Here is a 27291-nt window from a genome sequence, read left to right as displayed (position 1 = left end):
TAGCGCGACGTGCTGCCTTCAGGACCCGTCGGACGTTTTACCGCCGTCCGGTTGGTGCCGAGCAAAAACAAGTCCCTCCCTCCGCGACTGCAGAGGTGGGGCCGAGTCACTGCTCTGCGAGTCACAGGGAAGTCCCGAGTCAAGACTGACAAGTCCAGAGTTAAGTCCCGAGTCAAGACTGACAAGTCCAGAGTTAAGTCCCGAGTCAAGACTGACAAGTCCTCAGTCAAAAAAAGGAAGTCCTGAGTCAAAACAGTCTTTTTTGATTTGTCGAGTCACATCTGCAGCCCTCACATCAGATGGGTGTAGCTTCGTCTCTGCTGCTAAGTTAATATTTTAGTGACTTGAGTTTGACTCAAGTCCAAGTCATGTGACTCAGGGCCACAACTCTGTAAGAAAGTACTCAGACCTTTCACCACAGTCAAAGTACTGGTGCCACGGTGAAGAAATACTCGGTGGGATACTGGGTGGATTCATCTGTGATCACAGCATCATTGATTATAGTCTGTAATCAATAATCTGTAAAGTAACTCAAGCTCTCAGATACATGTAGCACAGGAAGTAAACATTTCCCTCTGAGATGAGAGAAAGTACCATAACATGGAAATACACAGGTAAAGTACCTCAAAAGTGTACTTAAGTACAGTACTCGAGTAAATGTATTTAGTTACTTTCCACCACTGTGACACAGATGAAGGTAAATGTTCCCTCAGTGAGAGTCTGCTCAGTAAAATGGAAGAGCTCATTTGACTTTATGAAACACGGGAACCAAATATTTTCAAATGTCTTTAAATTCTTTCAAAATAAAATCACAAACAGTTTTTTTTTTTTTTTTTTTTTTAAATTTTCATAAAATTTAATTAAAGATGAGAAAAACAAATCAGTGAATTGGAGTTTACGACGAGCACCTGAACGCAGCAGTACACTCCTCACATCGGTTTCCCGCGCGACCCCGTTTGATCCTGTTTTGCGCGCTCCGTCTCGCACGCACCCGCGTGCACGCTCCCGAATCCAGATTTGATTTTTGTTTCTGCTAAAACGTTTGTTCTTAATTCAGAGAATTAATTAAATTTGATTTTGTGGAAAGTTTCATGATTTTAAGTTGAAACAAATTTCAGATGAAAGATGAGGGCAGCTGGGCAGGTTAAAGGAGCAGTCCGCAGAAAATACTCAACACTTTTAAAGAACTTTATATTTGTAGGTTTCAGAGTATTTCATCTGACAAATAAATATTTTTTACAGTTCAAACACGGTAAAAAAAGAATATGCAATCATTTACTGAAATTAAAAACACGTAAAATCTTTGATCTTAAAAACTATTTATTTTAGTTTAGTTTAATTTTGCATAAACATTTAATTCACAGCTGAAGCAGTCGACCCGTGCACTCAGAGCCGCAGAGAGTTCCTGAAACAAGCTGATTTCTGACAATTAAAATATGTAAAAAATCTTTTTTGTTCACTTATTTTTAAGAAAGAGACGTGATGACATCTGATGATATTTAATGGGACTATGCAGGAAAAAGATCTTTTACTGAAGTCATTAAACATCATTAAAATATTGTGTTGTGACTCCAGGTGCTCTGACATGTTCTCCCCGTGTCAGCGTGGGTTTCCTCCCGGTGCTCTGACATGTTCTCCCCGTGTCAGCGTGGGTTTCCTCCAGGTGCTCTGACATGTTCTCCCCGTGTCAGCGTGGGTTTCCTCCCGGTGCTCTGACATGTTCTCCCCGTGTCAGCGTGGGTTTCCTCCAGGTGCTCTGACATGTTCTCCCTGTGTCAGCGTGGGTTTCCTCCAGGTGCTCTGACATGTTCTCCCTGTGTCAGCGTGGGTTTCCTCCAGGTGCTCCCACATGTTCTCCCTGTGTCAGCGTGGGTTTCCTCCAGGTGCTCTGACATGTTCTCCCCGTGTCAGTGTGGGTTTCCTCCAGGTGCTCTGACATGTTCTCCCTGTGTCAGCGTGGGTTTCCTCCAGGTGCTCCCACATGTTCTCCCCGTGTCAGTGTGGGTTTCCTCCAGGTGCTCTGACATGTTCTCCCCGTGTCAGCGTGGGTTTCCTCCAGGTGCTCTGACATGTTCTCCCCGTGTCAGTGTGGGTTTCCTCCAGGTGCTCTGACATGTTCTCCCTGTGTCAGCGTGGGTTTCCTCCAGGTGCTCCCACATGTTCTCCCCGTGTCAGTGTGGGTTTCCTCCAGGTGCTCTGACATGTTCTCCCCGTGTCAGCGTGGGTTTCCTCCAGGTGCTCCCACATGTTCTCCCTGTGTCAGCGTGGGTTTCCTCCAGGTGCTCCCACATGTTCTCCCTGTGTCAGCGTGGGTTTCCTCCAGGTGCTCTGACATGTTCTCCCTGTGTCAGTGTGGGTTTCCTCCAGGTGCTCTGACATGTTCTCCCTGTGTCAGTGTGGGTTTCCTCCAGGTGCTCCCACGTTCTCCCCGTGTCAGCGTGGGTTTCCTCCCGGTGCTCTGACATGTTCTCCCCGTGTCAGCGTGGGTTTCCTCCCGGTGCTCTGACATGTTCTCCCCGTGTCAGCGTGGGTTTCCTCCAGGTGCTCTGACATGTTCTCCCCGTGTCAGCGTGGGTTTCCTCCAGGTGCTCTGACATGTTCTCCCCGTGTCAGCGTGGGTTTCCTCCAGGTGCTCTGACATGTTCTCCCCGTGTCAGCGTGGGTTTCCTCCAGGTGCTCCGGCTTCCTCCCACAGTCCAAAGACATGCAGGTTAATTGGTGACTCTAAATTGTCCGTAGGTGTGAATGTGAGTGTGAATGGTTGTCTGTCTCTATGTGTCAGCCCTGTGATAGTCTGGTGACCTGTCCAGGGTGAACCCTGCCTCTCACCCAGTGTCAGCTGGGATAGGCTCCACCCCCCGTGACCCCTAACAGGATGAGTGGTTATGGAAAATGAATGAACTACAAAGTAAATAAATACATCTCTGCAGTACCTCAGAGCTGTACTGATGTTCAGATTGTGACAGCAGCGTCTGAGCCATTGAGTTCTTAAATGAATAATAAATTACAGATCCATTTTTTAAATATGAAATAACAATAATCAGAACCATATGAAGCACCAGCTCATGTTCTTTAGTTCCTGTGACCAAGCTGCAGACGTTTAATTCATCTCAATGAACAAATGAAAGAGTCGAAGGTAAAAACGAACCCATTGCTTCTTTATTAGTTAGTCATTTTACAGTAGTCACTCATACGTAGCTGCCTTGAGTTGGTCTTTTTGTGTCTTTTTACTTTTTGTTCCAACTTCTTCCTCATTTTTTTCATCAACACAACGGAAGAGTCATGGACAAAGTATCAAAAAGAACAAAAACAAGATAAATGCCCCTTTTCACAACAAAAACTACATTTGGCAAAAGGTGAGGATGAAGGCGATGATGATGATGATGATGATGATGATGGTCCAGTGCATCTTAAACCATGGATGAAGAGATTCGGACTTTTTTTTGTTTGTTTGTTTGTTTTTTACTAAGACAACAGAGAAAAGGTGAGATATGTCTGAGCGTCTGATTGGATGAGAGCTCTCAGGAGTCAAGGCTTTTTCGTCCAATCAGATATGATCTCCTCACTTGTTGCTAGGTTAAGTTTGAAGCTGTGATATGCATCATTGATCCCCACATTACAGTTACAGTAAAAAAAAACAAAACAAAAACAACTAAATCACATCTGAATACAAAAAATAAAATATAAAAACTGACCTTTAAACACAGTGAAACATTGATCTGGTGTGTTTATGGCACAACAAGGCGTTTATGGCATTTTCAAATTGATCTTTAATACTTTTTATTTCATGGACTACAGCAGACCAGCTAACACCAACCTGCTAGCTGACGTAGCTAACGGTATTATCTTATTACCTCTACTGCACTGCCACGAAACTTTAAATAAAAATCTCTCAAAAAAACAAAGAGAGAAAAGATTCTCAGATTTCACAGTTTACTCCGACCATCAGTCCAAAACCCCCAAATATTCACTCTTACTGACGTAATAGACAGAAAACCAGCTGAGACAGTGAATCTGTCTTTTATTTAATAAATGCTTTAAAACATTCAATTGATCGTTAAAATTAAAGTTTAATCTGTTGATTTAACTAAACGATTAAACATTAATAATAATAATAATAATAATCTTTATTTACACCTGACAACCTCCTCTGCTTGTCCTGGGGCAAACTGGTGCAGCTAGCTTACATCTGCCTTTTAATGCTAATGAGCAAACAAGCTCACGAAGATTTGGGAAATTAGCGTTATAATTAGCGTTAAATCATGGTAGTTTTTCCGCATTTTCCGCTCTTTTTCAGACATGATTTAATTTGTAGATTTTATTTTACTTACTTACTGAATAAGTTAGCTCATCAATATGCAAATGTAACAAATTAATTAGCATTTAACTGCTGCAAAACAATTTATTAGTTTGCTCACAAGCTAATGTTAGCATTACTTGTCCTTGTAGCTTGCTAACAGCTCTGTTCCACAGTGTCATTTAAATGTTCCTATTTGTTTTTCAGTTTAAATTTTTCTGACTTGTCATTAACATTCCCCAACCTCCGCTGCCTTTGTAGCAAGCTAACACTAATTAGCAAGCTACTGTTAGCCTGTTACCTTACTAATGAGCTAATAAGTGAGCTCATTTACAATGCAGATGAAGCAGATTCATCAGCTTTTAACCACTGCAACACTTCTTCTATGAGGAGTTGGCTACATATTAGCAGACTCACAGGCTAATGCTAGCATAACCTTCATTCTCCATAAAGCTAATGTTGGTTAGCTAGCCAGTGTTAGCTTGTTTCCTCAGCATGCTCATGGGCCAATTAGTTAGCTAATTTACAGAAATGGGCTAAAGTTCGGGAAATTAATCAGCATATTTGTAAACACTAGAATACAATTTATTTGTTAGCTACATATTAGTTTTCTTACAAGCTACCGTTAGCATAACTTGTCCCCATAGCTTTACAAAAGCTGTGTTCCGCGGTGAAATATAAATGTTTTTTAGTTTTAATTTCTCTGACTTTGCACTATAGCTAACATTCCCCAACCACCACTGCCTTTGTAACAGGCTAACACTAATTAGATAGCTAGTGTTAGCCTGTTAGCCCAGTTTGCTAACGGGCTAATATGGAGATAGATTTGTCCAAGTATTATTTGTATGAACAGATCAACACCTCCCATGAATCAGAAACTATTTTGCAAATAAAAATGCAGCTGCAAATACACAAATGTCACACATAATAAAAATTATCTGAATAAATGTAATTAATCTACAAATAAATAAAAAAAAAACATTTCCTGACATTTACAACTTTCAAACAGATATCTGTGGATCTCAGTTCAAGGCTGCAGATTTACATTTTGTGCAGTTCTTTTTGTTGGGATTTGTGTATTTGTTGATCTGTATTATATTTGCAAAATATTTTTGTGAATTTAAAAATCTTTTCTGTATTTAAGGAAGGTGTTTTATATTTACAGATTACACATGAAGACACAGATTGTCGATCTGTTCACACTATATAATACAGAGACAGATCTTTCTCTAAAGTCTGACGACACAGCTCATTAACAAGATCAGATTAACCTGAACCACTTGAACTAAACCACTAATTAGCAGCTAACGTTAGCTAGCCAGTGACTGTTTCCTGCTCCTTTTCTCGACCTAATTTGAATCGTGGATTCAGTTTTTCTTGGAGAACAGTGCAGCAGAGGTAACGCAAACACACCTGTGACAGAACGCTTGAAGCCAATGAGCTACATCATATGAAGCTAACATGAGACTGTGAAGCTAACAAGCTAACCAACATGCTAGCCAGTATAAAGCGGCCTGAACTCTACTGAACTTTGATTCTAGTCAGTGTCGTCCACAAAGAGTTTGGCTGCTGTTTGATTTGAACATGAACATGAAGTAAAGAAGCGCTCAGTGCCGCTGCCTGACGAATAGACAGCCAGGACACACGGATAGTAAACAGCCACAGTCGACACGTGATTCATCTCCGAGCATCACTTAAGAAAAACTTCTGTCTTTGCACTTTTTATGAGACGCATCAAACAACGATCCTGGCGTGAAATTGACTTTGTAGTTTTTTTCATAAGTGAGGCCCCTGAGGAAACTACAGGAGCCCATTTTAGCCAAAAAACTGATGTAAAGTTTGGAATAAATACGAAAACACTCAAGTAAAGTTTAACTCGTCAGGATCAAGTTCACAACTTTCTGAATCATTAGATCATAAAACAGAATCAAGATTGTGAGACAGCGAATGAAGATGAGTCAAAATGATTATTAAATTATCAAAAAGAATTATGAGTTAGAAAAATCCAGATAATGAGACATAAAGTCAAATTAATAGAAACCAAACGCAGATCATTTACAGTGTGTCATGGTGATGACTTTTCATAACGAGTCATAATCTTGATTCAGTATCTGATCATCTTGACGTGCCGTGATTATTCTAAACTTATTTGGCAGAAATGGGCTTCCGTAGAAACATATTCAAACAGGTGAGAGTCACCTGAAGGACGCAGCAAACAGAGGAAATGTTCATCACAGAAACAACATGTGAAACATTCTGAAGGAATGTGTGTTTGGACTGATGGAAAATAAATATAAGAAATACTCCTGAGAAAAAACACCGTCAATAACTTCCCAAAAGAATCTGATCAGAGGTGACGGACATGGGAGGAGGAGGAGCAAATGTTTAAAGACAAAGAGGGGAAGATGAATGAATGAATGAGGCGAACGTTGAAGACACTGAGGCTCAGATTCAAACACACCCAGCGCTGTCGGTCTAACACACACACACACACACACACACACACACAGGAAGAAGAACACCCCCAAAACACACCTGAACAACCTTCACACCAGTGACGTCATTGCGAGACATTTAAAGGAACAGTCGGACATTTTACTGAAACTGTTGGATCTGTTTCAGAGATACGTCTGGTTAGCTTAGCTTAGCTTAGCTTAGCACAAACACTGAAAGCTGGTGGAAACTGTTAGCTTAGCATAGCACAAACACTGAAAGCTGGTAAAAATTGTTAGCTTAGCATAGCACAAACACTGGGAGCAGGAGGAAACTGTTAGCTTAGCATAGCACAAACACTGGGAGAAGGGGGAAACTGTTAGCTTAGCTTAGCATAGCACAAACATTGGGAGCAGGTGGAAACTGTTAGTTTATCTTAGCACAAACACTAGGTAGTTGTAAACTGTTAGCTTAGCTTAGCACAGACACTAGGTAGTTGTAAACTTTTAGCTTAGCATAGCACAAACACTGGGAGCAGGTGGAAACTTAGCTCCATCTGTCTGATTCATGTCCGTGTTTAAATTTAAACGACCTGCTGCAGGTTTAAATTCAGCTGAACGACAGACTGAAGCTGCGACGATCAGACAATTAATCAGAACAGAAAAATAATCAGTAACTACTTTAATGATCATGTGATATTTCCAGGTTCAGCTGCTCTCTGTGGTCTGACATGACACTAACTTTGATATCTGTGACATATGATGAGGTCACTGCGAGGCCCGTGCACACGCCACGGTTTTCAATGTAAACAGGCAGAAGGTGCGCTCGCAGGTGAGAGCTACGCCGTCACTGTCACGGGTGGTGGTCGAACCACTTCCTGTTTACTGAGAACATTCAGAGGAACTGTGCCGCCGATCAGTGTTTGAGGTGTCTCTTACTGGTCTTACTGGTTCACACTAGGTTCATACAGTCACATTTAACACTGTTTTCAACACACACGCACACGCACACACACGCACACACACAGGTGTGTTTACATTCACTATGATGTCCGTTGGCTCGTCACTACAGAGGAAATGATTTCTGATTTTCTCTCACGACACTATAAACTTTATTTTTCATATTAATTTTCAGGACACACTGAACGTCAGAGCTGCAGACGTCTCATGGATCAATCGTCTCTTCTGATGTTACTGATCTTTGATTTTTTGTTTGAGTCATTTCTTAAAGAGTGTTTCAGCTTCACTGATGTGACGGTTTCTGTTTCATCTCACTGAACTTTGACCTTTGGACTGTAGGACCAAACGAAGGCGTCACGTTGGACTCTACAAAACGTTTCTTTTACAGACCAAACAACGGAGGAAATAATCTGCAGATTCATCGATAATGAAAACGGTCGTTTAACCGTTCCAAACCTCGCAGAGAGACGAGGCGTCCGCTCACCCAGAGTCAGAGCAGACACACGTGTTTAGCCTAGCTTAGCACAAAGACTGGAAGCAAAGGGAAACTGTTAGCCTCGGTGTCTGACCGATGCTCAGTGATGCAAACGTCACGCTGACCTTATTTTAAACTTCCCAGAAACAAACCAAGTTTCTGACTTCCTGTTGTTAGGGTTTTTTTTTGGGTGGATGTGTGTGTGTGTGTGTGTGTGTGTGTGTGGGGGGGGGGGGGGTCGATGATGTCACCTGTCAAATCACACAAACTAAATGTGACCAACATGAAGTCTTGATTTTCTGTCCCATTTTCTGCAGCTGCTGACGAGCAGGTGATGCCCGGTGATGACTGGTCAAAGGGTGGAAGGACGGAAGGAAGGAAGGATAGCAGGGAAGGAGAGAAGGAAAGGAGTGTTGGGGTGATGTCTCAAAGGTTAAGGGTCATTTACAGTAAACTACAGATATATACACACACCCAAAATTGTACAGAGAACAAATATGTACATGCTCAGGGTTTCTATTTTTTACCTATTACCCACAACTTTCCTAAAACAGCTTCCTCTTCCTCCTCCTCTTCTTCTGGTCGCTGGACTTGTTACATCAGGAGAAATGTTGCACAGATGCCTCCTCCTCCTCCTCCTCATCTCCCTCACCCATCTGTAGTGTAATGAGGTTGGAGGCGGGGCTTACAGGCCGTCTGGACCAATGACTCAAGTGTCACATGACCTGCAGGAGGACTTTAGCTGTTCTTTAGCAGCGTTCTGTCTTCAGGAGGACAGGAGGACGAGGAGGAGGCGGACGTGGAGGAGGAAGAGGATGAAGCAGCGACCGTGGTGGTGGCGGAGGAAGAGGAGGATGAAGAGGTGGAGGAGGAAGAGGAGGAGGTGTGGGAGGGGAAGGAGAGCAGCTGTCCGGTCTCAGAGGAGAGGAGTGAGCAGGAGCGCAGGTCCACCGTCTGCAGGGAGGGGCAGCGACGCAGCAACGGGACGCACTGCTCCGTCACCTTCGCACAACCTGAAACACACACACACACACACACACACACACACACACACACAGGTGAGTTCACATCTTTAGTAGGAACCTGCTGCTGCAAACACGTCTCAGCAGGTGAAAACAATCGGCAGGTGTCTACCAGGAAGTGACTGATGTTGTTGGTGTGATGTCACAGTGATTTGGCCAATAGAACACCAGACCTGCTACAGTCTCTGCTGTGTTTACCTGCCAGGTTGATGTGGGTGAGGCTCTCTCTCAGGGGGGAGATGGGGGAGGTGAGGGTGTGCACCGTCTGGTCTGTGATGTTCCCACAGTGGCTCAGGTCTAACCTGCTCAGGTGAGGGACATAACGCACCAACAGACGAGACGACGCATCCGTCAGGTCCAAACCGGCCAATCGCAGCTCCGTCACGTTCTGGAAACGCCCCACTCTGCTTTCACCATGAGCTGAGCGACCAATCAGAGAGCAGAGAACAAAGATGTGTTAATGAAACAACAAAAGTTTTAGAATCTGAGTTTAAGGGTTTTTTTTTTTTACTATGAAACAAAAATAATTCAAATAAACTTCATGAATTTATCAGTTTGTCCATAAATTAAAAAAAACCTTAAAAAACACCCTTTAAAACCCCTTAATTAATAATTAAATAGATTTTAATGGGTACACAAGTTTGCCCTTAATTTACACATTAAGTGAATAAATTTGACAAATCCATTTCGTGTTGTTAAGGTAAAGTAAAACCCCTTAAAACTAGTTTCTTTAAATGACATTTATTTCCAATTTAAGGTAAAATTTAAAGGGCTCACCCTAAATCTTGTGCTAATTAATAGCTCAATTAATGGAAACAAAACATACCTTAAATACATTAAGGTGATTTAAATGGTTAACCTGAACATTTAAGGGGGTTTGAAGGGTTTATAAGGGACTTGTGTGTAATTTGGATGTGAAACAGCCTTTAAATCTGAACCAATGAACAAGTCAAAGAGCTCTGAATATAACCCCTTAAAAACACTTTGATATCAAAAGCCCTTACTTAACAGATTTTAAGGACATGACATCTCCATTTATTATCAGTTTATGATGTTTATTATAATCAATTAATTGATTAAAAGTAATTAATATAAAACCCCTTAAAATGTACAAAGTAATATTACACAGACGCCCTTATGTTGTGTGTGTATTGAACTCAAAGCTAAAGACGGTTTAATTTCCAATCATTACATTTAGTTTCAGTCGCTGTGATAACGAACCTCACCATGACGTCACAATAATCTGCTCATTCAGAAGAATTCATCTCTGTGAACCGACGTGTTCCTGAAACATTCCAGAGCAGCATGAGACTAACGCTTCCTGCCTCTGAGTGTGTTCCTGTCAGGTGACGTGTCTCTCACCTGTCCTGGTGTCAGGTGGGGGGGCCAGCAGCTCTCTCAGGTGAGAGTCTTTGAGATCCTCCACTCTGCTGAGGTCCAGCAGCTTCAGACAGGGACAGACGGCCTGACACAGAGCAGACACCGCCTGCCACGGACACCCGGACACATTCAACTCCAACAGACCTGAACAGGACACACACGGGACAGGTGAGACTTACAGGTGAGACTAATGCAGGATTGACACATCTGTGTCGACTCAATACTGTACCTACAGTGTAGGCTCCACCTGGACACAGAGCCTACGCTGTAGCCTGACGCAGACCTCCTGTCTGTCTCTGTGAGCTGAAACCATTTCCCTCAGTGGAAATGTTGCTGTTGTCCCTGGCTTCATATGAGCAGAGGAAATCTCTGCTAGCTGCTAGGCTAATTTATACAATGTAAAATGCCATAGGCTTGTGCTAAAAACATTAGCTTGTTGTATTTGTGGGGAAAATGTGTCCAGATAAAGACAAGTGTTTGTCTGTGAATGCTGCGAGTTATAGTGAAGCTGATTTGTGTTCATGTTTAATGTGTGTTTTGAATCAACTAAACTTCACAGAAGCCGCTGAGTGTTTGAAAAACAGATTATGTTTTTGAGAAGATCATGAAATAAAAATCATTTGGACGTGTCAGGAGAAAGACAGATTTGTAAAGTTGTGTCGTAGAGACTGAACGTCTCCAAACAGGTGAACAGGAAGTGTTGGCAGCACCTTGTAAGCGGTTGATGAGCCACATTAACTGTTTCTTGGAGATGTTGGTATAACCCAGGTTGAGAGAGACGGGCTGTCGGCGGATGATACCACTCAGCATGGGGGGGGTGATGGAGCGCTGCCGGCTCAGATCGATCTGAGTCCACAACCTTTTATCACAACACCTGAAGAAGAGACAAGAGACAGACACTAAACATGTGATGTCACAGACAGAGTTACGTAGACGCTGCATCGACTGTGTTAAATTGTCTTCTTGTCCCTGGTTAATACTTGTGGAGACGTCCCTATACAATATCATTTAATGTGGAAGTAGCGACTTTTCAAATAGCTAACATGCTAGCTAGCTAACACTGTCTGCTCATTAACTCCCTGATCAGAACAGAATATAGAAACTTTCACCACTGATCATTTTAGAAAGGACGCCACAAGAAAACATGTTCTGTGTTCAGATTACTGCAAACAGGTGGAAACTAACATTAGCTTGTTGCAGCGCAGCTCATTTGGTGATTACAGATGGTAATGGCCTCCTATTGGTGTATCAAGTTGCTGTGGAAGAGTTGTGCCTCCCCAGAGGTCGACCTGGTGGGTAAGTGGCTTCATTTCGAGCTACAAAACCCTTTTAGCATTTATGCTAACAGTGCTAACAGAGGTAGCAGTGCGAACATAGTTAACCATGCTAAAGGGGCTTTGTGGCTCAAAACTGAGCCACTTACTCACCGGGTCGACCTGCAGGGGCAACACCTCAGCAGCAACATGCTCTGCCAACAGGACGCCGTGACCAGCTGTAACAAGATGGAGGGCGGATACAATGTTTGCACAGCAACACTGTAGCGTGCAGCGCCTCTAGCTAGCTCCTACCAGACCCAGGTGGTGCACAGTGCAGTAAACTGAAGAGCTGCAAAATTAACCTGCAGACCGACACCTGTGACCGGTCAAAAATATTCTCAGCGATTAACCTTTGACATCTCTGAGACATGACTGACTGTGACACTGACGTTTAAAACGTGTCGTCTGCTCTCAGAGAACTCTGCTGCATATCCAATCAAGCACTTCGGAACCATCAGCCAGCCTCAGCTTTGGGTTAACGTCACTAATGTTACACCATTGAGGCTCCACCCTGTCGAGCAGCGTGTCAATGCATCATCCAGAGACAGACTGAAACAACCAATCACATCTGTCCAAAGACCTGCGTGATCAGTAAAGACTGTTTTATCCGACTTAATCTGTGACAGCAGATTTATTTTAGTTAACATATATTTTATCTTCCAGAGTTCAGGTGAAGCAGGAAGTGACCTGATGATGTAGCTTGGGGTCAAAAGTTTTGGTTTAATATTTATAATATTTATATTTATCTTATTTGTCTCCTCAGAGATGCTCTGTGAAGAAGGACCCGTCTGATTTGGACGCAGCACAACGTGGGTGTGAAGACGGCACTCTGTTTGTTTAGATGTGACGTTGGCGTATGGTCCAGAGGCTGTGAGGCGTCTATGTTTCTGCATCTACGAGTGATGTGGCAGGAGAGGTGATGTCACTGTGATGTCAAGTGTGACTCACCAGCGGCTCCAGGTGCGACACACCCTCATGCAGACACACAGCTCTCTCTGGCTCAGGTGAGTGAAGACTCGGAGCCACACGTCACGTGTCATGATGTGGGAGGAGCCAGAGTCCAGCGGCAGGCAGCTGGGCTCGGGGCAGGTGGGCGGGGGACGCACCAGGTGTCTCTCCATCTGAACGGGCCGGGGGGGCGAGGGCACAGCTGGAGGGCTGCGCTTCATCATCTGAGAGCGTGGGGCCAGACGGGACGGCTGTGAGCAGGGAGACGCCGCCATGGCTGACATCATCAGGCCACCTCCCCCCCCTCCCCCGCCGTTAGAGGTGGGGATGGAGGAGGAGGAGGAGGACATGTTGCTCCTGGACGTCTGGCTCTTACTGTTGCTACGGATCTTGTTGCCGCGGCTCCCGCTGCCTTTGGTCCCGCCCCCTCCTCCGCCGCTGTGTCTGTGATTAGTCAGAACGCCACTGGCATTCTCCTTCTCCCCTCCCTCCCTCCCCCCTGCTCCCCCTCCCGTCCCTCCTCGTGTCCGCCCGTTGCGTGCCTCCTGCCCGTTGCTGCGCTGCTTCCCCGTGAAGCCGTCATGCTGCGAGGATGGAGGCATCTGATTGGAGGAGAGGGGTGAGGGCGGAGGGAGGGAGGCGGAGTTTTTCCTGGTCCTGTCAGAGGTTGGCGTGTCCTCCTCCTCTCCGTCCAGCAGTCCTCCTTTCCTTCCTCGTGGAGGTAACCCCGCCTCTCCTCCTCTCCGTCGTGCCTTCTCCCCCACTCCCTGCTCTTCCTCTCGCACCTCCTCCTCCCCCCTTCCCCCCTCCCCTTCCGACTCCTCGCTGGCGCTGAAGCCCAGCTCGGCCAGGCGCCGCTCCCTCTCCCTCTCCCTCTCACGCTCGCTGCGACTCCTCTCACGCTCAGCCCGCCCGCCGCTGCTGTTGCCATAGACGACAGGAGGAGGCGGGGCAGGTGAGGAGGATGAAGGTGAGGAGCCTCCTCCCGCCTGCTCCCCCCTCAGGGAGTCGTCAGAGTCGGACTCAGAGTCAGACTCGGAGCTGGAGGAGGAGGAGGAGGAGGACTCAGGCCGGCGCTCCAGCAGACACATCCTCTTAAAGCGCTCCAGTTTCTCTCTGTGATGCGAGCGCTGGTCCGCACTCGACGTCCCCCCTGCACCTCCCCCTCCTCCCCCACCTCCTCCTCCGCCAGGTTGAGAAGAAGAAGAAGAAGAAGTGGAGGAGCCCTGTAGTCCTCCTGCTCCTCCACCAGCTGAGGAAGTGGGACCGTTGGACTCCACCGCCTCCTGTTTGGGTTTCTGATGGAAACAAGAAAACAGAATCAGGACGTCTTCGTCTGTAACGACAGTTTGTTCGTTCGGTCCATTAATTAAACGTTTTGTTCGGAACGTTTTACATGTTCAAATGTTTTTATTTTCCAACGTGTGAACAGCTTGTAATTTAAACAGTCTCAGGTATCGGTGACACACGGACAGATTTTTCAGGGAAAACCCAAAGGATGTGACCTTGTGTGCATTCCTGCGTGTCTGGCTTCTCTTCAGCTACGCTGCAGCACTAACAGTGTGCAACACGAGCAAACGTTAGCTTGTTTTCTAACGCTGACTTATTTCTAGCTAGCGTACAAAATACTCTTGACTAATTAACATAATTTAATTTATCCAGAATAACCCAACTGCTAAATTAGTTAGCTTGCCATTTCCAAATAATTTTATCAGCTCATGCTACAAAGCAGCCAACGCCAGATCAACACAGCTAAGCTTAGTTACAGCTAGCTGGCTAACATTAGCTTGCTTGCTCACTAATGTTATCGCAAGCAATATACAACCTGAATGGATATGTCAATTAGCCAATTTGATGTCTCCCAATTATTTTATATTAAGAATTATTTTTATTTTTTTATCAGCTAATGCTACAAAGCAGTCAACTATCTATCTATCTATCTATCTTGCACATTATCATTAGCAAGGTACAATCTGAGCAAATATGTCAGTTGGCTAGCTTGTTAAATTACTTCCCAAGCCAACATTATCCACAATGCTACCTTATATATCATGACAAGTTAGTGTTGATTTAGCCAAGAATAAATGATGAAACAGTAAATAGCGCTTTCTACTAGCCTGCAGTCAACGAGCTAACTGTAACCTGAGCTTACGTTAGCCAGCTAGCTGTACCTTAGCTACTCTACATGATCTGCAGTTGGTTGCTTTGTAGCGTCAGCTGATGAAGACATTTACAAACAGGAAGTTGATTAGTATCATGAAGTCAACGGTCCAAATGAGATACAGGAACATAACAGATCATAACGTTATTCTAAATATTATTTTAATTTATTTTCCAGCATTTTATCAACATAGATACAGTCAGTTATTTACGCAAACGCCCACAAACATCACATCCTTTTACAATGAGGGGGAAAACAAATCAGTTCTGCACCAGGTCAGGTACCAGAGGGTACCCCATAATAACAATAACAATCATAACAACTGTCAACTGTCAATAACAATAATAATAATAATAATAATAATAATAAAAATAATAATAATAATGGCTTGGTACCTTTTTGAGGCGTTTCTCGTGGGCTCCTTTCATCTGAGAGAGAAAAAGGAAGAAGAGACAGATGGTCAGTCAGAGCTGTTCACAGGTTGGACACGTTAACTTCCCGTCAGATCTGCTCTGTGACTGATTAACACTCCACCTTCTTCTTGGGCCCGCTGTCCTGAGGCAGCTCCTTCTCCTTCTTCCTCTTGTGACCCCCCTCTGTCCTCCCCCCCTCCTCCAGGGAGGGAGGGGCTTTCTTTTTAGGGGGAGGGTCATCTGTGAGCTTCCAGCGGCCCACCTCGCCGTTATCCAGCCGCCGCTTCCCCGAGCCATCCGGCTGGTCCTGGACACACACATGAGGCTGCTTTAATACAGATGGTTGCACACCTTCTCACCGGCTTACTGGTCTGACTCTCACCTTACTGGTCTGACTCTTACTGGTCTGAGTCTTACCTTATTTGTAGCCCAAGCTGCCCCCATCCTGGCTACCAGGAGGAAGTGGACTCCACCTGGGCCCTCAAATGAGTAGATGGCATCTAGGGAGTGTTTTGGTAACCCCAGGAAGACTAGCTCATCACTTAGGTGGCAGCTAATGGGGACCCTTTTAATAAATAACAAAAACTTGGGACACTGGGATTCACTGCTGAACCCTCTGGAGGTGTCGTGGGCCAATCAGCGAAACACCAAGGAAGGAGGGCGCCCACTTGATAACCCAGAGGACGCCATCTCTCACTTGACCATCCCACAGAGTCTCTAGCAGTGTCTCAAGTGTGCAGTAAGGGATATTAACATCTAGTCCTACACAACAGATCTTACTGGTCTGACTCTTACTGGTCTGACTCTTACTGGTCTGAGTCTTACCTTACTGGTTTTGCCCTCCTTGTGGCACTTTGGACACTCCCAGCAGTTTGGGATCTCATCGTTGATGATTCCTTCGGCTTTACCCATCTGTAAACACACAAAAACAATTTAACCCAAATGAAAAGTTTAAATCAAAGGCCATCTTGTTGAGTCAGCATCTGAATTGGGTGTGGTATTTCGTGCCTGGTCTCCATGGTAACAAAAACAAATCATTAAACTTTATAATAATTCAGACTGGAGGCGGTTCGTTTTGACATCATCAACAAGGAAATCAAACAAGTCGTTTAATAATCTGTATCTTATTTTGAAAGGTGAGAAACAGGATGTGGTGACAAACAAAAGATTCAAATGTGTCAAACGTGCAGCTGTGACATCAGAGCGTGAGGTCAGAGGTCACAGCTCCAACACAAACAGATCACTGACCTTCAGACAGCTCGGGTGGATGATCTCGTTACAGATGGTGCACTCCATCAGAGAGAGGTTGAACTTCTCCTCCTCGGAGTCCACTGTGTCCTCCTTCCCTGCCTCGCCACATGCAAAACACACCGCCGTGTGAGGCAAGACCGGCTGTACAGACACACAGGCAGACAGACAGACAGACAGACAGACAGGTGGAGAGAGACAGACAGACAGAGGGTCAGCTTGTGGCTCTTTATGATGATATTTATTTGTTGTAGTCAGCTGTATGATGATAACTGGAAACTAAACACCAAGATGGCATCTGCATACGCCAAAAAGTTTCCAGCTTTATTTCACCGTGTTCGGCCCACTGAATCGGTGCAGTCGTGTTTCACTGACTCAGCTCAAAGACTTCACATTGTGATGATGTCACAAATCATTTTACGTATACAGAACCTCCATTGATGAAAAATTCAGAATAATTTTTAGGCTGCAGAGATTTTTTTTTTTACTGTAATGACACGAGTGGCCACTGGGGAAATGGAAGCAAAGCTGAGCAGCGTTCCTGAGGGGACTGTAAAGAATATCAGACGTAGCTACGGTGATGTCACTCATTGGTTTGTGGACTCCTGTTTTCATAGCCTCTGGTTCAGCATTACAGCCGTTGCCATCTTCAAGAGGGCGGAGCTGTGGAGGAGCGAGGGGTGGACCTATCTACAGTCAGCAGACAGCCTGTCAGTCAAAGAGGTCCCGCCCCCTTGATGATGTGAATTTAAGCCTTAATAAAATATAAACAGGTGAGTTGTGTAAAAATGTGTAAATGATCTCCAGAGACCGAACAGGCTGTAAACATGTTGATTTCTACATGTGAACATGGAGCTCTGAGGGGACGCACTCTAGTGGACGTTAGAGGAACTGCAGGTTCTGGTTTAATTAATTTTCAGCCTCAGATGAAGCTGCCTGGTTGTACTGTGTATCTGATGTTTATCTGTTGTGTATCTGTTGTGTACTGTGAGTGTAACGTCTGTGTTGTCTGTTATCCGTCTGTAGCTCTGAGGATCAATAAATCTGATCTGAATACAGCTGATCACCATATGAAGCTGTTTCAGTTTTATTATGATGCCTGAAGTGAAGATTAAAGAGGAGGAGCTGCTCCTTCGGATCCTTTTATCTCTGTGGAACCACCAGAGGGCGCCTCCTCCTCCTCCTCCTCCTCCTCCTCCTCCTCCTCCTCCCGTAAGCACACAAATAAATAACCCAACAACAGAAATAATATGAAGACTGACTGGCTCAGCGTGTGTGTGTGTGTGTGTGTGTGTGTGTGTGTGTGTGTTAGAGCATCTCGATGGATCAAAGCCAACTCTTTCTCACTCACAGCGCCAGCAACCATCTCTGGTTGCCACGGAAACCCAGCATCGTCGCCTGCTGGGCTCCGGCTCTCTGCTGATGCTATTTGAAGAATCGACACAAATAAAATAAATAATTAAAAAAGAAAAATCACACCTTCAGAGTTTGAAGCCGACAGTCTGACTGTGTGTGTGTGTGTGTTTGTGTGTGTGTGCAGGTGTAACAGAGGATTATGTCGACATGTTAACGTGTCAGTGTGCGCTGTGGTCTGTGTGAGTGAGGACCAGTGTGTGTCCACAGATGTCTCTCTAACGTCTGTGTGCAGAGATCAAACCCACAGTTGGTAAAAATAAATGACTGTGTTGTGCTGACACTGTGACTGTGCTCAGTGAGACAGGAGACACAGCGCTGTGGGAATGAGTTAGCATGTTAGCACTTCCCGTTCCTCGTCTTTAAGTCAGTGTAACTGAGAGACTTTCACCTTCTGTTCTACGTCAGTAAATACCCCACTGTCAGTTTACAACCTTTACGTGTCTCTAACATGTGGCTAAACGAGACTTCACCCTCGCTGTGTTTATACTCGCACTCTTACGAACTATTCCAACTCCAATTTTCCTACCTGTATATTTATCAGTTTCCTGTGGACGTAACAATGACACATATTCATAGTGACCTGTTCAGTACGAGGCTTTCAGTTTAGTAAACATCACAAACCGAACGATACGTTAAACGATCCTGTTGCAGAACGATACGTTAAACGATCTTGTTACCGAACGATACGTTAAATGATATTGTTACAGAACGATACATTAAACAATCCTGTTGCAGAACGATACGTTGAACGATCCTGTTACTGAAGAATACACTGAACGATTGTGTTACCAAACGATACGTTGAATGATCCTGTTACCGAATGATACGTTGAACGATCCTGTTACCGAACAACACTTTAAACGATCCTGTTACCGAACAATACGTTGAATGATCCTGTTACCGAATGATACGTTGAACGATGCTGTCACCGAACAATACGTTGAATGATCCTGTTACCGAATGATACGTTGAACGATGCTGTTACCGAACAATACGTTGAATGATCCTGTTACCGAATGATACGTTGAACGATGCTGTCACCGAACAATACGTTGAATGATCCTGTTACCGAATGATACGTTGAACGATGCTGTTACCGAACGATACGTTGAACGATCCTGTTACCGAACAACACTTTAAACGATCCTGTTACTGAACGATACGTTGAACGATCCTGTTATTGAATGATACGTTGAACGATCCTGTTACCGAACAACACCTTAAACAATCCTGTTACTGAACGATGCGTTGAACGATCCTGTTACCGAACAACAACTTAAACAATCCTGTTACTGAACGATACGTTGAACGATCCTGTTACCGAACGATACATTGAACAATCAGGTTACCCAACGATATGCTGAACGATCCTGTTACCGAACGATACGTTGAACGATCAGGTTACCTAACGATATGCTGAATGATCCTGTTACCGAACGATATGTTGAACGATCCTGTTACCGAACGATACGTTGAACGATCCTGTTACCGAACAATACGTTGAACGATCAGGTTACCGAACGATATATTGAACGATCCTGTTACGAACGATCCTGTTACCAAACGAGACGTTGAACGATCCTGTTACGGAACGATGCGTTGAACGATCCTGTTACCGAACGATATATTGAACGATCCTGTTACGGAACAATACGTTGAACGATCCTGTTACAATTGGAAAATAACATCTACAGACTAAACTGAGTTTAATAAAAAGTCCTCCAGTGCGTCATCCAGCAAACATTTAGACCAACCAAAAAACCCTGCGACACAGTAATGATGGGAACCAGTTTAATGGTCCGTTCACGTGTTTTCAACAAGTATTTTCTGACATGTGTAAGAGGCCGTACACACACCGCGTCTTTACTGTACTGTACCGTCTTCCAAGAGCGTGGCAGCAGGTTGCGTCTGAGGTTGCTAAGCGACCATAACCAGCACCGTATCACAGCCTGTTTACCTGAAACCCTGAGGTCAGAGCTGATCTACTTCCTGTGTGTCTGTGGGACAGATGTGACGCTCTGACAGCTCTGCACTAACATGATCAACTTCTCCTCCATATTTATCACACACTGATATTTACTGAAGAAAGAAAGATATCTGTGCTGTGATTGGTTGGTCCTCGTCACATGACATGTGGTCATGCTGCTGCGCTCCAAAAGCCAAACTGTTTGTCTCAGGGCACTGTAAAAAATCATGTTAATGTCTACTTTTTAGTTGTGTTGAAAACAGTCAAACTGTGGTGTGTTTGATTGTTTTTAATGATTTGATTTACTGTTTAATAGTTTATGAATTTCACCAAGGGATCAATAAAGTTTTATCTCAGCATGTACTTGAGGAAATGTAGTTTCCACTGCTGTACGAGAACCAATCAGGACGTGGTCATACATGTAAACCTTAGTTATCTGTGTGTGTGTGTGTGTGTGTGTGTGTGTGTGTGTGTCTCACCGCCGTGCACTGTCTCTGGAGGCAGGACTGCTTCATCCGGCCGGGCCCTCCGAACTTCTTCATGTCCTTACAGAAGTGACACTCTCCACACTCGGTCCTCATGCAGGCCTGGCAGCGCCGGCACCGTGTCCGCCTGCGCCTCGCCCCCCCGCCTGCCCCCCCGCCCAGCGCCTTACTGCCCGACATCACCCAACAAGTCAGCTGCAGACACAGAGACACAGATGCGACACGTGAATGAGTGAACACATGTGAACAGGTAAAGAGACAGGCTGTCCCTCTGTGCGTCATCAAATCTGACGTCTCAAAGAAACTGCCAGACGTCTCTGATCCTCTGACATCATCATCCTGCTGCTGTGACAGATCGTCCCTCTGATGACATCACGTTTCATCTCTTGGACCCAAACAAAGATGGCAGCCTGAATGGGAGCTGCTGCCTCATCCGGCTGCCATCTTTTTTTTGGGTCAGGAGCTGCAGTGATTAATCAGTTAATCCGGCTATGAATGCACGATATTGGATTTCTGTCAATATTCGATATCAGGAAGAAATCAAGAAAACTACTTTTACTTAGGTTGTTTTTATTTTATTGTTGGTCCTATAGATATAATATTATATAATATTCATATATACCAGGGGTGGGGAATTGATGCAGCATAGTATCCTGATATGTGTGGCAATATCATATCAATGAACACGCTTCAAGTATCGACATTTTCATTACATAAATTATTAATATTACAAATACAGATTAAACTTTTGTTAGCCTGTCATATTACAGTGTAGCATGTCAAACATTTTTTTATAAAAGTCATATAGTAGTATAGTAAGTCCTACAAATGTTATAACAGTCACAGCACAGTGTGTTATGAAAATGTTGTAACAGTCACAGCACAGTGTGTCATGAGAATGTTGTAACAGTCACAGTATAGTGTGTCATGAGAATGTTATAACAGTCACAGCACAGTGTGTCATGAAAATGTTGTAACAGTCACAGCACAGTGTGTCATGAGAATGTTATAACAGTCACAGCACAGTGTGTCATGAGAATGTTATAACAGTCACAGTATAGTGTCATGAAAATGTTGTAACAGTCACAGTACAGTGTGTCATGAAAATGTTATAGCAGACACAGCACAGTGCGTCATGAGAATGTTATAACAGTCACAGCACAGTGTGTCATGAGAATGTTATAACAGTCACAGTATAGTGTCATGAAAATGTTGTAACAGTCACAGTACAGTGTGTCATGAAAATGTTATAGCAGACACAGCACAGTGCGTCATGAGAATGTTATAACAGTCACAGCACAGTGTGTCATGAGAATGTTATAACAGTCACAGCACAGTGTGTCATGAGAATGTTATAACAGTCACAGTATAGTGTCATGAAAATGTTGTAACAGTCACAGTACAGTGTGTCATGAAAATGTTATAGCAGACACAGCACAGTGCGTCATGAGAATGTTATAACAGTCACAGCACAGTGTGTCATGAGAATGTTATAACAGTCACAGTATAGTGTCATGAAAATGTTGTAACAGTCACAGTACAGTGTGTCATGAAAATGTTATAGCAGACACAGCACAGTGCGTCATGAGAATGTTATAGCAGTCACAGCACAGTGCGTCATGAGAATGTTATAACAGTCACAGCACAGTGTGTCATGAGAATGTTATAACAGTCACAGCACAGTGTGTCATGAGAATGTTATAACAGTCACAGCACAGTGCATCATGAGAATGTTAGAACAGTCACAGTACAGTGTGTCATGAGAATGTTATAGCAGTCATAGTACACTGTCATGAAAATGTTATAACAGTCACAGCACAGTGTGTCATGAGAATGTTATAACAGTCACAGCACAGTGTGTCATGAGAATGTTATAACAGTCACAGTATAGTGTCATGAAAATGTTGTAACAGTCACAGTACAGTGTGTTATGAAAATGTTGTAACAGTCACAGCACAGTGTGTCATGAAAATGTTGTAACAGTCACAGCACAGTGTGTCATGAGAATGTTATAACAGTCACAGTATAGTGTCATGAAAATGTTGTAACAGTCACAGTACAGTGTGTCATGAAAATGTTATAGCAGACACAGCACAGTGCGTCATGAGAATGTTATAACAGTCACAGCACAGTGTGTCATGAGAATGTTATAACAGTCACAGCACAGTGTGTCATGAGAATGTTATAACAGTCACAGCACAGTGTGTCATGAGAATGTTGTAACAGTCACAGTACAGTGCATCATGAGAATGTTATAACAGTCACAGCACAGTGTGTCATGAGAATGTTATAACAGTCACAGCACAGTGTGTCATGAGAATGTTATAACAGTCACAGTATAGTGTCATGAAAATGTTATAGCAGTCATAGTACAGTGTGTCATGAGAATGTTATAACAGTCACAGCACAGTGTGTCATGAGAATGTTATAACAGTCACAGCACAGTGCATCATGAGAATGTTATAACAGTCACAGCACAGTGTGTCATGAGAATGTTATAACAGTCACAGCACAGCGTGTCATGAGAATGTTGTAACAGTCACAGCACAGTGTGTCATGAGAATGTTATAACAGTCACAGCACAGCGTGTCATGAGAATGTTATAACAGTCACAGCACAGTGCATCATGAGAATGTTATAACAGTCACAGCACAGTGTGTCATGAGAATGTTATAACAGTCACAGCACAGCGTGTCATGAGAATGTTATAACAGTCACAGCACAGTGCATCATGAGAATGTTATAACAGTCACAGCACAGTGTGTCATGAGAATGTTATAACAGTCACAGTACAGTGTGTCATGAGAATGTTATAGCAGACACAGCACAGTGTGTCATGAGAATGTTATAACAGTCACAGCACAGTGTGTCATGAGAATGTTATAACAGTCACAGCACAGCGTGTCATGAGAATGTTATAACAGTCACAGCACAGTGCATCATGAGAATGTTATAACAGTCACAGCACAGTGTGTCATGAGAATGTTATAACAGTCACAGCACAGTGTGTCATGAGAATGTTATAACAGTCACAGTATAGTGTCATGAAAATGTTATAGCAGTCATAGTACAGTGTGTCATGAGAATGTTATAACAGTCACAGCACAGTGTGTCATGAGAATGTTATAACAGTCACAGCACAGTGTGTCATGAGAATGTTATAACAGTCACAGCACAGTGTGTCATGAGAATGTTATAACAGTCACAGCACAGTGTGTCATGAGAATGTTGTAACAGTCACAGTATAGTGTCATGAAAATGTTGTAACAGTCACAGTACAGTGTGTCATGAAAATGTTATAGCAGACACAGCACAGTGCGTCATGAGAATGTTATAACAGTCACAGCACAGTGTGTCATGAGAATGTTATAACAGTCACAGCACAGCGTGTCATGAGAATGTTATAACAGTCACAGCACAGTGCATCATGAGAATGTTAGAACAGTCACAGTATAGTGTCATGAAAATGTTATAGCAGTCACAGCACAGTGTGTCATGAGAATGTTATAACAGTCACAGCACAGTGCATCATGAGAATGTTAGAACAGTCACAGTACAGTGTGTCATGAGAATGTTATAGCAGTCATAGTACACTGTCATGAAAATGTTATAACAGTCACAGCACAGTGTGTCATGAGAATGTTATAACAGTCACAGTACACTGTGTCATGAAAATGTTATAACAGTCACAGCACAGTGTGTCATGAGAATGTTATAGCAGTCACAGCAGTGTGTCATGAGAATGTTATAACAGTCACAGTATAGTGTCATGAGAATGTTATAACAGTCACAGTACAGTGTCATGAAAATGTTATAACAGTCACAGCACAGTGTGTCATGAGAATGTTATAACAGTCACAGCACAGTGCGTCATGAGAATGTTATAACAGTCATAGTACAGTGTCATGAAAATGTTATAACAGTCACAGCACAGTGCGTCATGAGAATGTTATAACAGTCATAGTACAGTGTCATGAAAATGTTATAACAGTCACAGCACAGTGTGTCATGAGAATGTTATAACAGTCACAGCACAGTGCGTCATGAGAATGTTATAACAGTCATAGTACAGTGTGTCATGAGAATGTTATAACAGACACAGCACAGTGCATCATGAGAATGTTATAACAGTCATAGTACAGTGTCATGAAAATGTTATAACAGTCACAGCACAGTGTGTCATGAGAATGTTATAACAGTCATAGTACAGTGTCATGAAAATGTTATAACAGTCACAGCACAGTGTGTCATGAGAATGTTATAACAGTCACAGCACAGTGCGTCATGAGAATGTTATAACAGTCACAGCACAGTGCATCATGAGAATGTTATAACAGTCATAGTACAGTGTCATGAAAATGTTATAACAGTCACAGCACAGTGTGTCATGAGAATGTTATAACAGTCATAGTACAGTGTCATGAAAATGTTATAACAGTCACAGCACAGTGTGTCATGAGAATGTTATAACAGTCACAGCACAGTGCATCATGAGAATGTTATAACAGTCACAGCACAGTGCGTCATGAGAATGTTATAACAGTCACAGCACAGTGCATCATGAGAATGTTATAACAGTCACAGCACAGTGCGTCATGAGAATGTTATAACAGTCACAGCACAGTGCATCATGAGAATGTTATAACAGTCACAGCACAGTGTGTCATGAGAATGTTATAACAGTCACAGCACAGTGTGTCATGAGAATGTTATAACAGTCACAGCACAGTGCATCATGAGAATGTTATAACAGTCACAGCACAGTGTGTCATGAGAATGTTATAACAGTCACAGTATAGTATCATGAAAATGTTATAACAGACACAGCACAGTGCATCATGAGAATGTTATAACAGTCATAGTACAGTGTCAATGTTATAACAGTCACAGCACAGTGCGTCATGAGAATGTTATAACAGACACAGCACAGTGCGTCATGAGAATGTTATAACAGACACAGCACAGTGCGTCATGAGAATGTTATAACAGTCATAGTACAGTGTCAATGTTATAACAGACACAGCACAGTGCGTCATGAGAATGTTATAACAGACACAGCACAGTGCGTCATGAGAATGTTATAACAGACACAGCACAGTGCGTCATGAGAATGTTATAACAGTCATAGTACAGTGTCAATGTTATAACAGTCACAGCACAGTGCGTCATGAGAATGTTATAACAGTCATAGTACAGTGTCATGAAAATGTTATAACAGTCACAGCACAGTGTGTCATGAGAATGTTATAACAGTCACAGTATAAGTTGTAAAATGTGTCTGTTCTTTACCTTTAATTCTTTAGCTGTTGTCCTTGTTTTAATTGATCATAATCATAGTATAGAATGTAATAACATCACAGTAAAGTATGTCGTAAAATTTTATTATGTAAGTCACAGCATCGTAGTCGTATAAACATTCTAGGAGTCATTGTATATTATGTTATGATGTCATAGAGTCATGTTGAATACGCCACAAACTGTCACGGTACAGTGTGACGTGAACATGTTATAAGGTCATGGTATAGTCTGTGGTCATAATGTCATGTGTCATGACTTAGTTCAGTCACAGGGCAGAATGATCATGTTATGAGGTCACAGATCTGTGTGTGAGTACATGTTGTATGGTAACAGTATGGTGTGTATCTGGGTGTGTGTGCGTGTGTGTGTCTGTGTGTGTGAGTACATGTTGTATGGTAACAGTATGGTGTGTATCTGGGTGTGTGTGCGTGTGTGTGTCTGTGTGTGTGAGTACATGTTGTATGGTAACAGTATGGTGTGTATCTGGGTGTGTGTGCGTGTGTGTCTGTGAGTACATGTTGTATGGTAAAAGTATGGTGTGTATGTGTGTGTGTGTGTGTGCGTGCGTGTGTGTGTGCGCGCTATATAGAATAACCGGAGTCAGTCCCTTGATGTGTTTGTTCACATACTGAGCCGATAAATCTGATTATCAGTAGATTTATTGATAACACCTGGCCTCGTGCAGCTGTAACACCTGAGTATACCCTCTGATGATCGATCACTGATTATCTGATCTTATCTGATCAATCCATGAAGCGAGCTAGCACAAGTTAGCAGCCAAGAATAATGAAGATGCGCATCTGGCTCCACTTGCGAGATTAGCCGCTAACGGCTAACACCGATAGCGCGTCACAGTAACCTACATTTATTTGACACGACCACACACCTGAACACCTGTGAACGTTTCTACGCGTCAGGTGTATTGTTAATTAAATATCACACCATGTGAAACGACACTATCCCTCCCCATCCCCCCGGGATCTGAGATGTTACGCTTGCTAACGTGTTAGCATGATGCTAGCTGTTGTCTGTCCCTGCAGTATGCTTCCTCTTTCATTATCTGTCCGCTTCATTAAAGACACACCGGACACACGGAGCCTCGGTAACCGGCACCGGACAGAGATAATGCTGCGGACACTCACCTCTTGGTCTCAGGTCGCATACTCCTCGGTCTCTCATTAGAAATAATATTAGCCAGCAGTTAGCCAACGTTAGCTTCGGTGTAGCCTCGCAGCTAGCTGTCCGCTTCCTTGTTTCTTTCTTTCCGCCAGGCTGCTGTTAGCTCCCGGGCTGCTTCACACGCGTCCCATCGGTGTTAGCCTCCAGTGTTCCAGGCTAGCTCCCGGGCTAGCCTCAGTAAGGGACCCGCTGTGGGGCTAAATGTATCCAAACTGATCGATAATATCGATAAAGTGAAGGGCGCAGTGCTGCTGAGTGAACCGAGCCATTCAATCCACTGCTCTCTCTCTCTCTC

General features: G+C 43.5%; 2 protein-coding genes across 11 annotated transcripts; one reads left to right on the top strand and one right to left on the bottom strand.

The window, feature by feature from the left end:
• The first annotated feature begins 1509 nt into the window (after window positions 1-1509).
• Window positions 1510-3045, top strand: LOC125879422 (uncharacterized). 10 transcript variants are annotated; one of them, XM_049561300.1, is made up of 5 exons: window positions 1510-1927; window positions 1972-2015; window positions 2104-2147; window positions 2236-2411; window positions 2674-3045. In XM_049561300.1, exons 1-5 carry the CDS (start codon window positions 1850-1852, stop codon window positions 2713-2715), a joined length of 384 nt encoding a protein of 127 aa, XP_049417257.1. In that variant the 5' UTR covers window positions 1510-1849; the 3' UTR covers window positions 2716-3045. The 10 variants fall into 10 exon arrangements, 1 of the variants encoding a protein (XP_049417257.1); XR_007447871.1 differs by lacking the exon at window positions 1972-2015 and having other exon boundaries at window positions 1510-1751; window positions 2016-2411; window positions 2542-3045; XR_007447870.1 differs by lacking the exon at window positions 1972-2015 and having other exon boundaries at window positions 1510-1795; window positions 2016-2411; window positions 2542-3045.
• Window positions 3046-3137: 92 nt separating this feature from the next.
• Window positions 3138-27291, bottom strand: zgc:158376 (uncharacterized protein LOC100101643 homolog). Its single transcript, XM_049561293.1, has 11 exons — window positions 26960-27291; window positions 20514-20714; window positions 16653-16796; window positions 16230-16316; window positions 15526-15711; window positions 15387-15419; window positions 12831-14128; window positions 11277-11440; window positions 10549-10710; window positions 9385-9606; window positions 3138-9177 (listed from the first exon to the last, which is right to left on the bottom strand). Exons 2-11 carry the CDS (start codon window positions 20697-20699, stop codon window positions 8903-8905), a joined length of 2757 nt encoding a protein of 918 aa, XP_049417250.1. The 5' UTR covers window positions 20700-20714; window positions 26960-27291; the 3' UTR covers window positions 3138-8902.

Source organism: Epinephelus fuscoguttatus, linkage group LG19, assembly GCF_011397635.1.
Source record: "Epinephelus fuscoguttatus linkage group LG19, E.fuscoguttatus.final_Chr_v1".
NCBI classification, from domain to species: domain Eukaryota; kingdom Metazoa; phylum Chordata; class Actinopteri; order Perciformes; family Serranidae; genus Epinephelus; species Epinephelus fuscoguttatus.
Note: the sequence above shows the minus strand (reverse complement) of the source record. Positions and strands in the feature narration are given on the sequence as shown.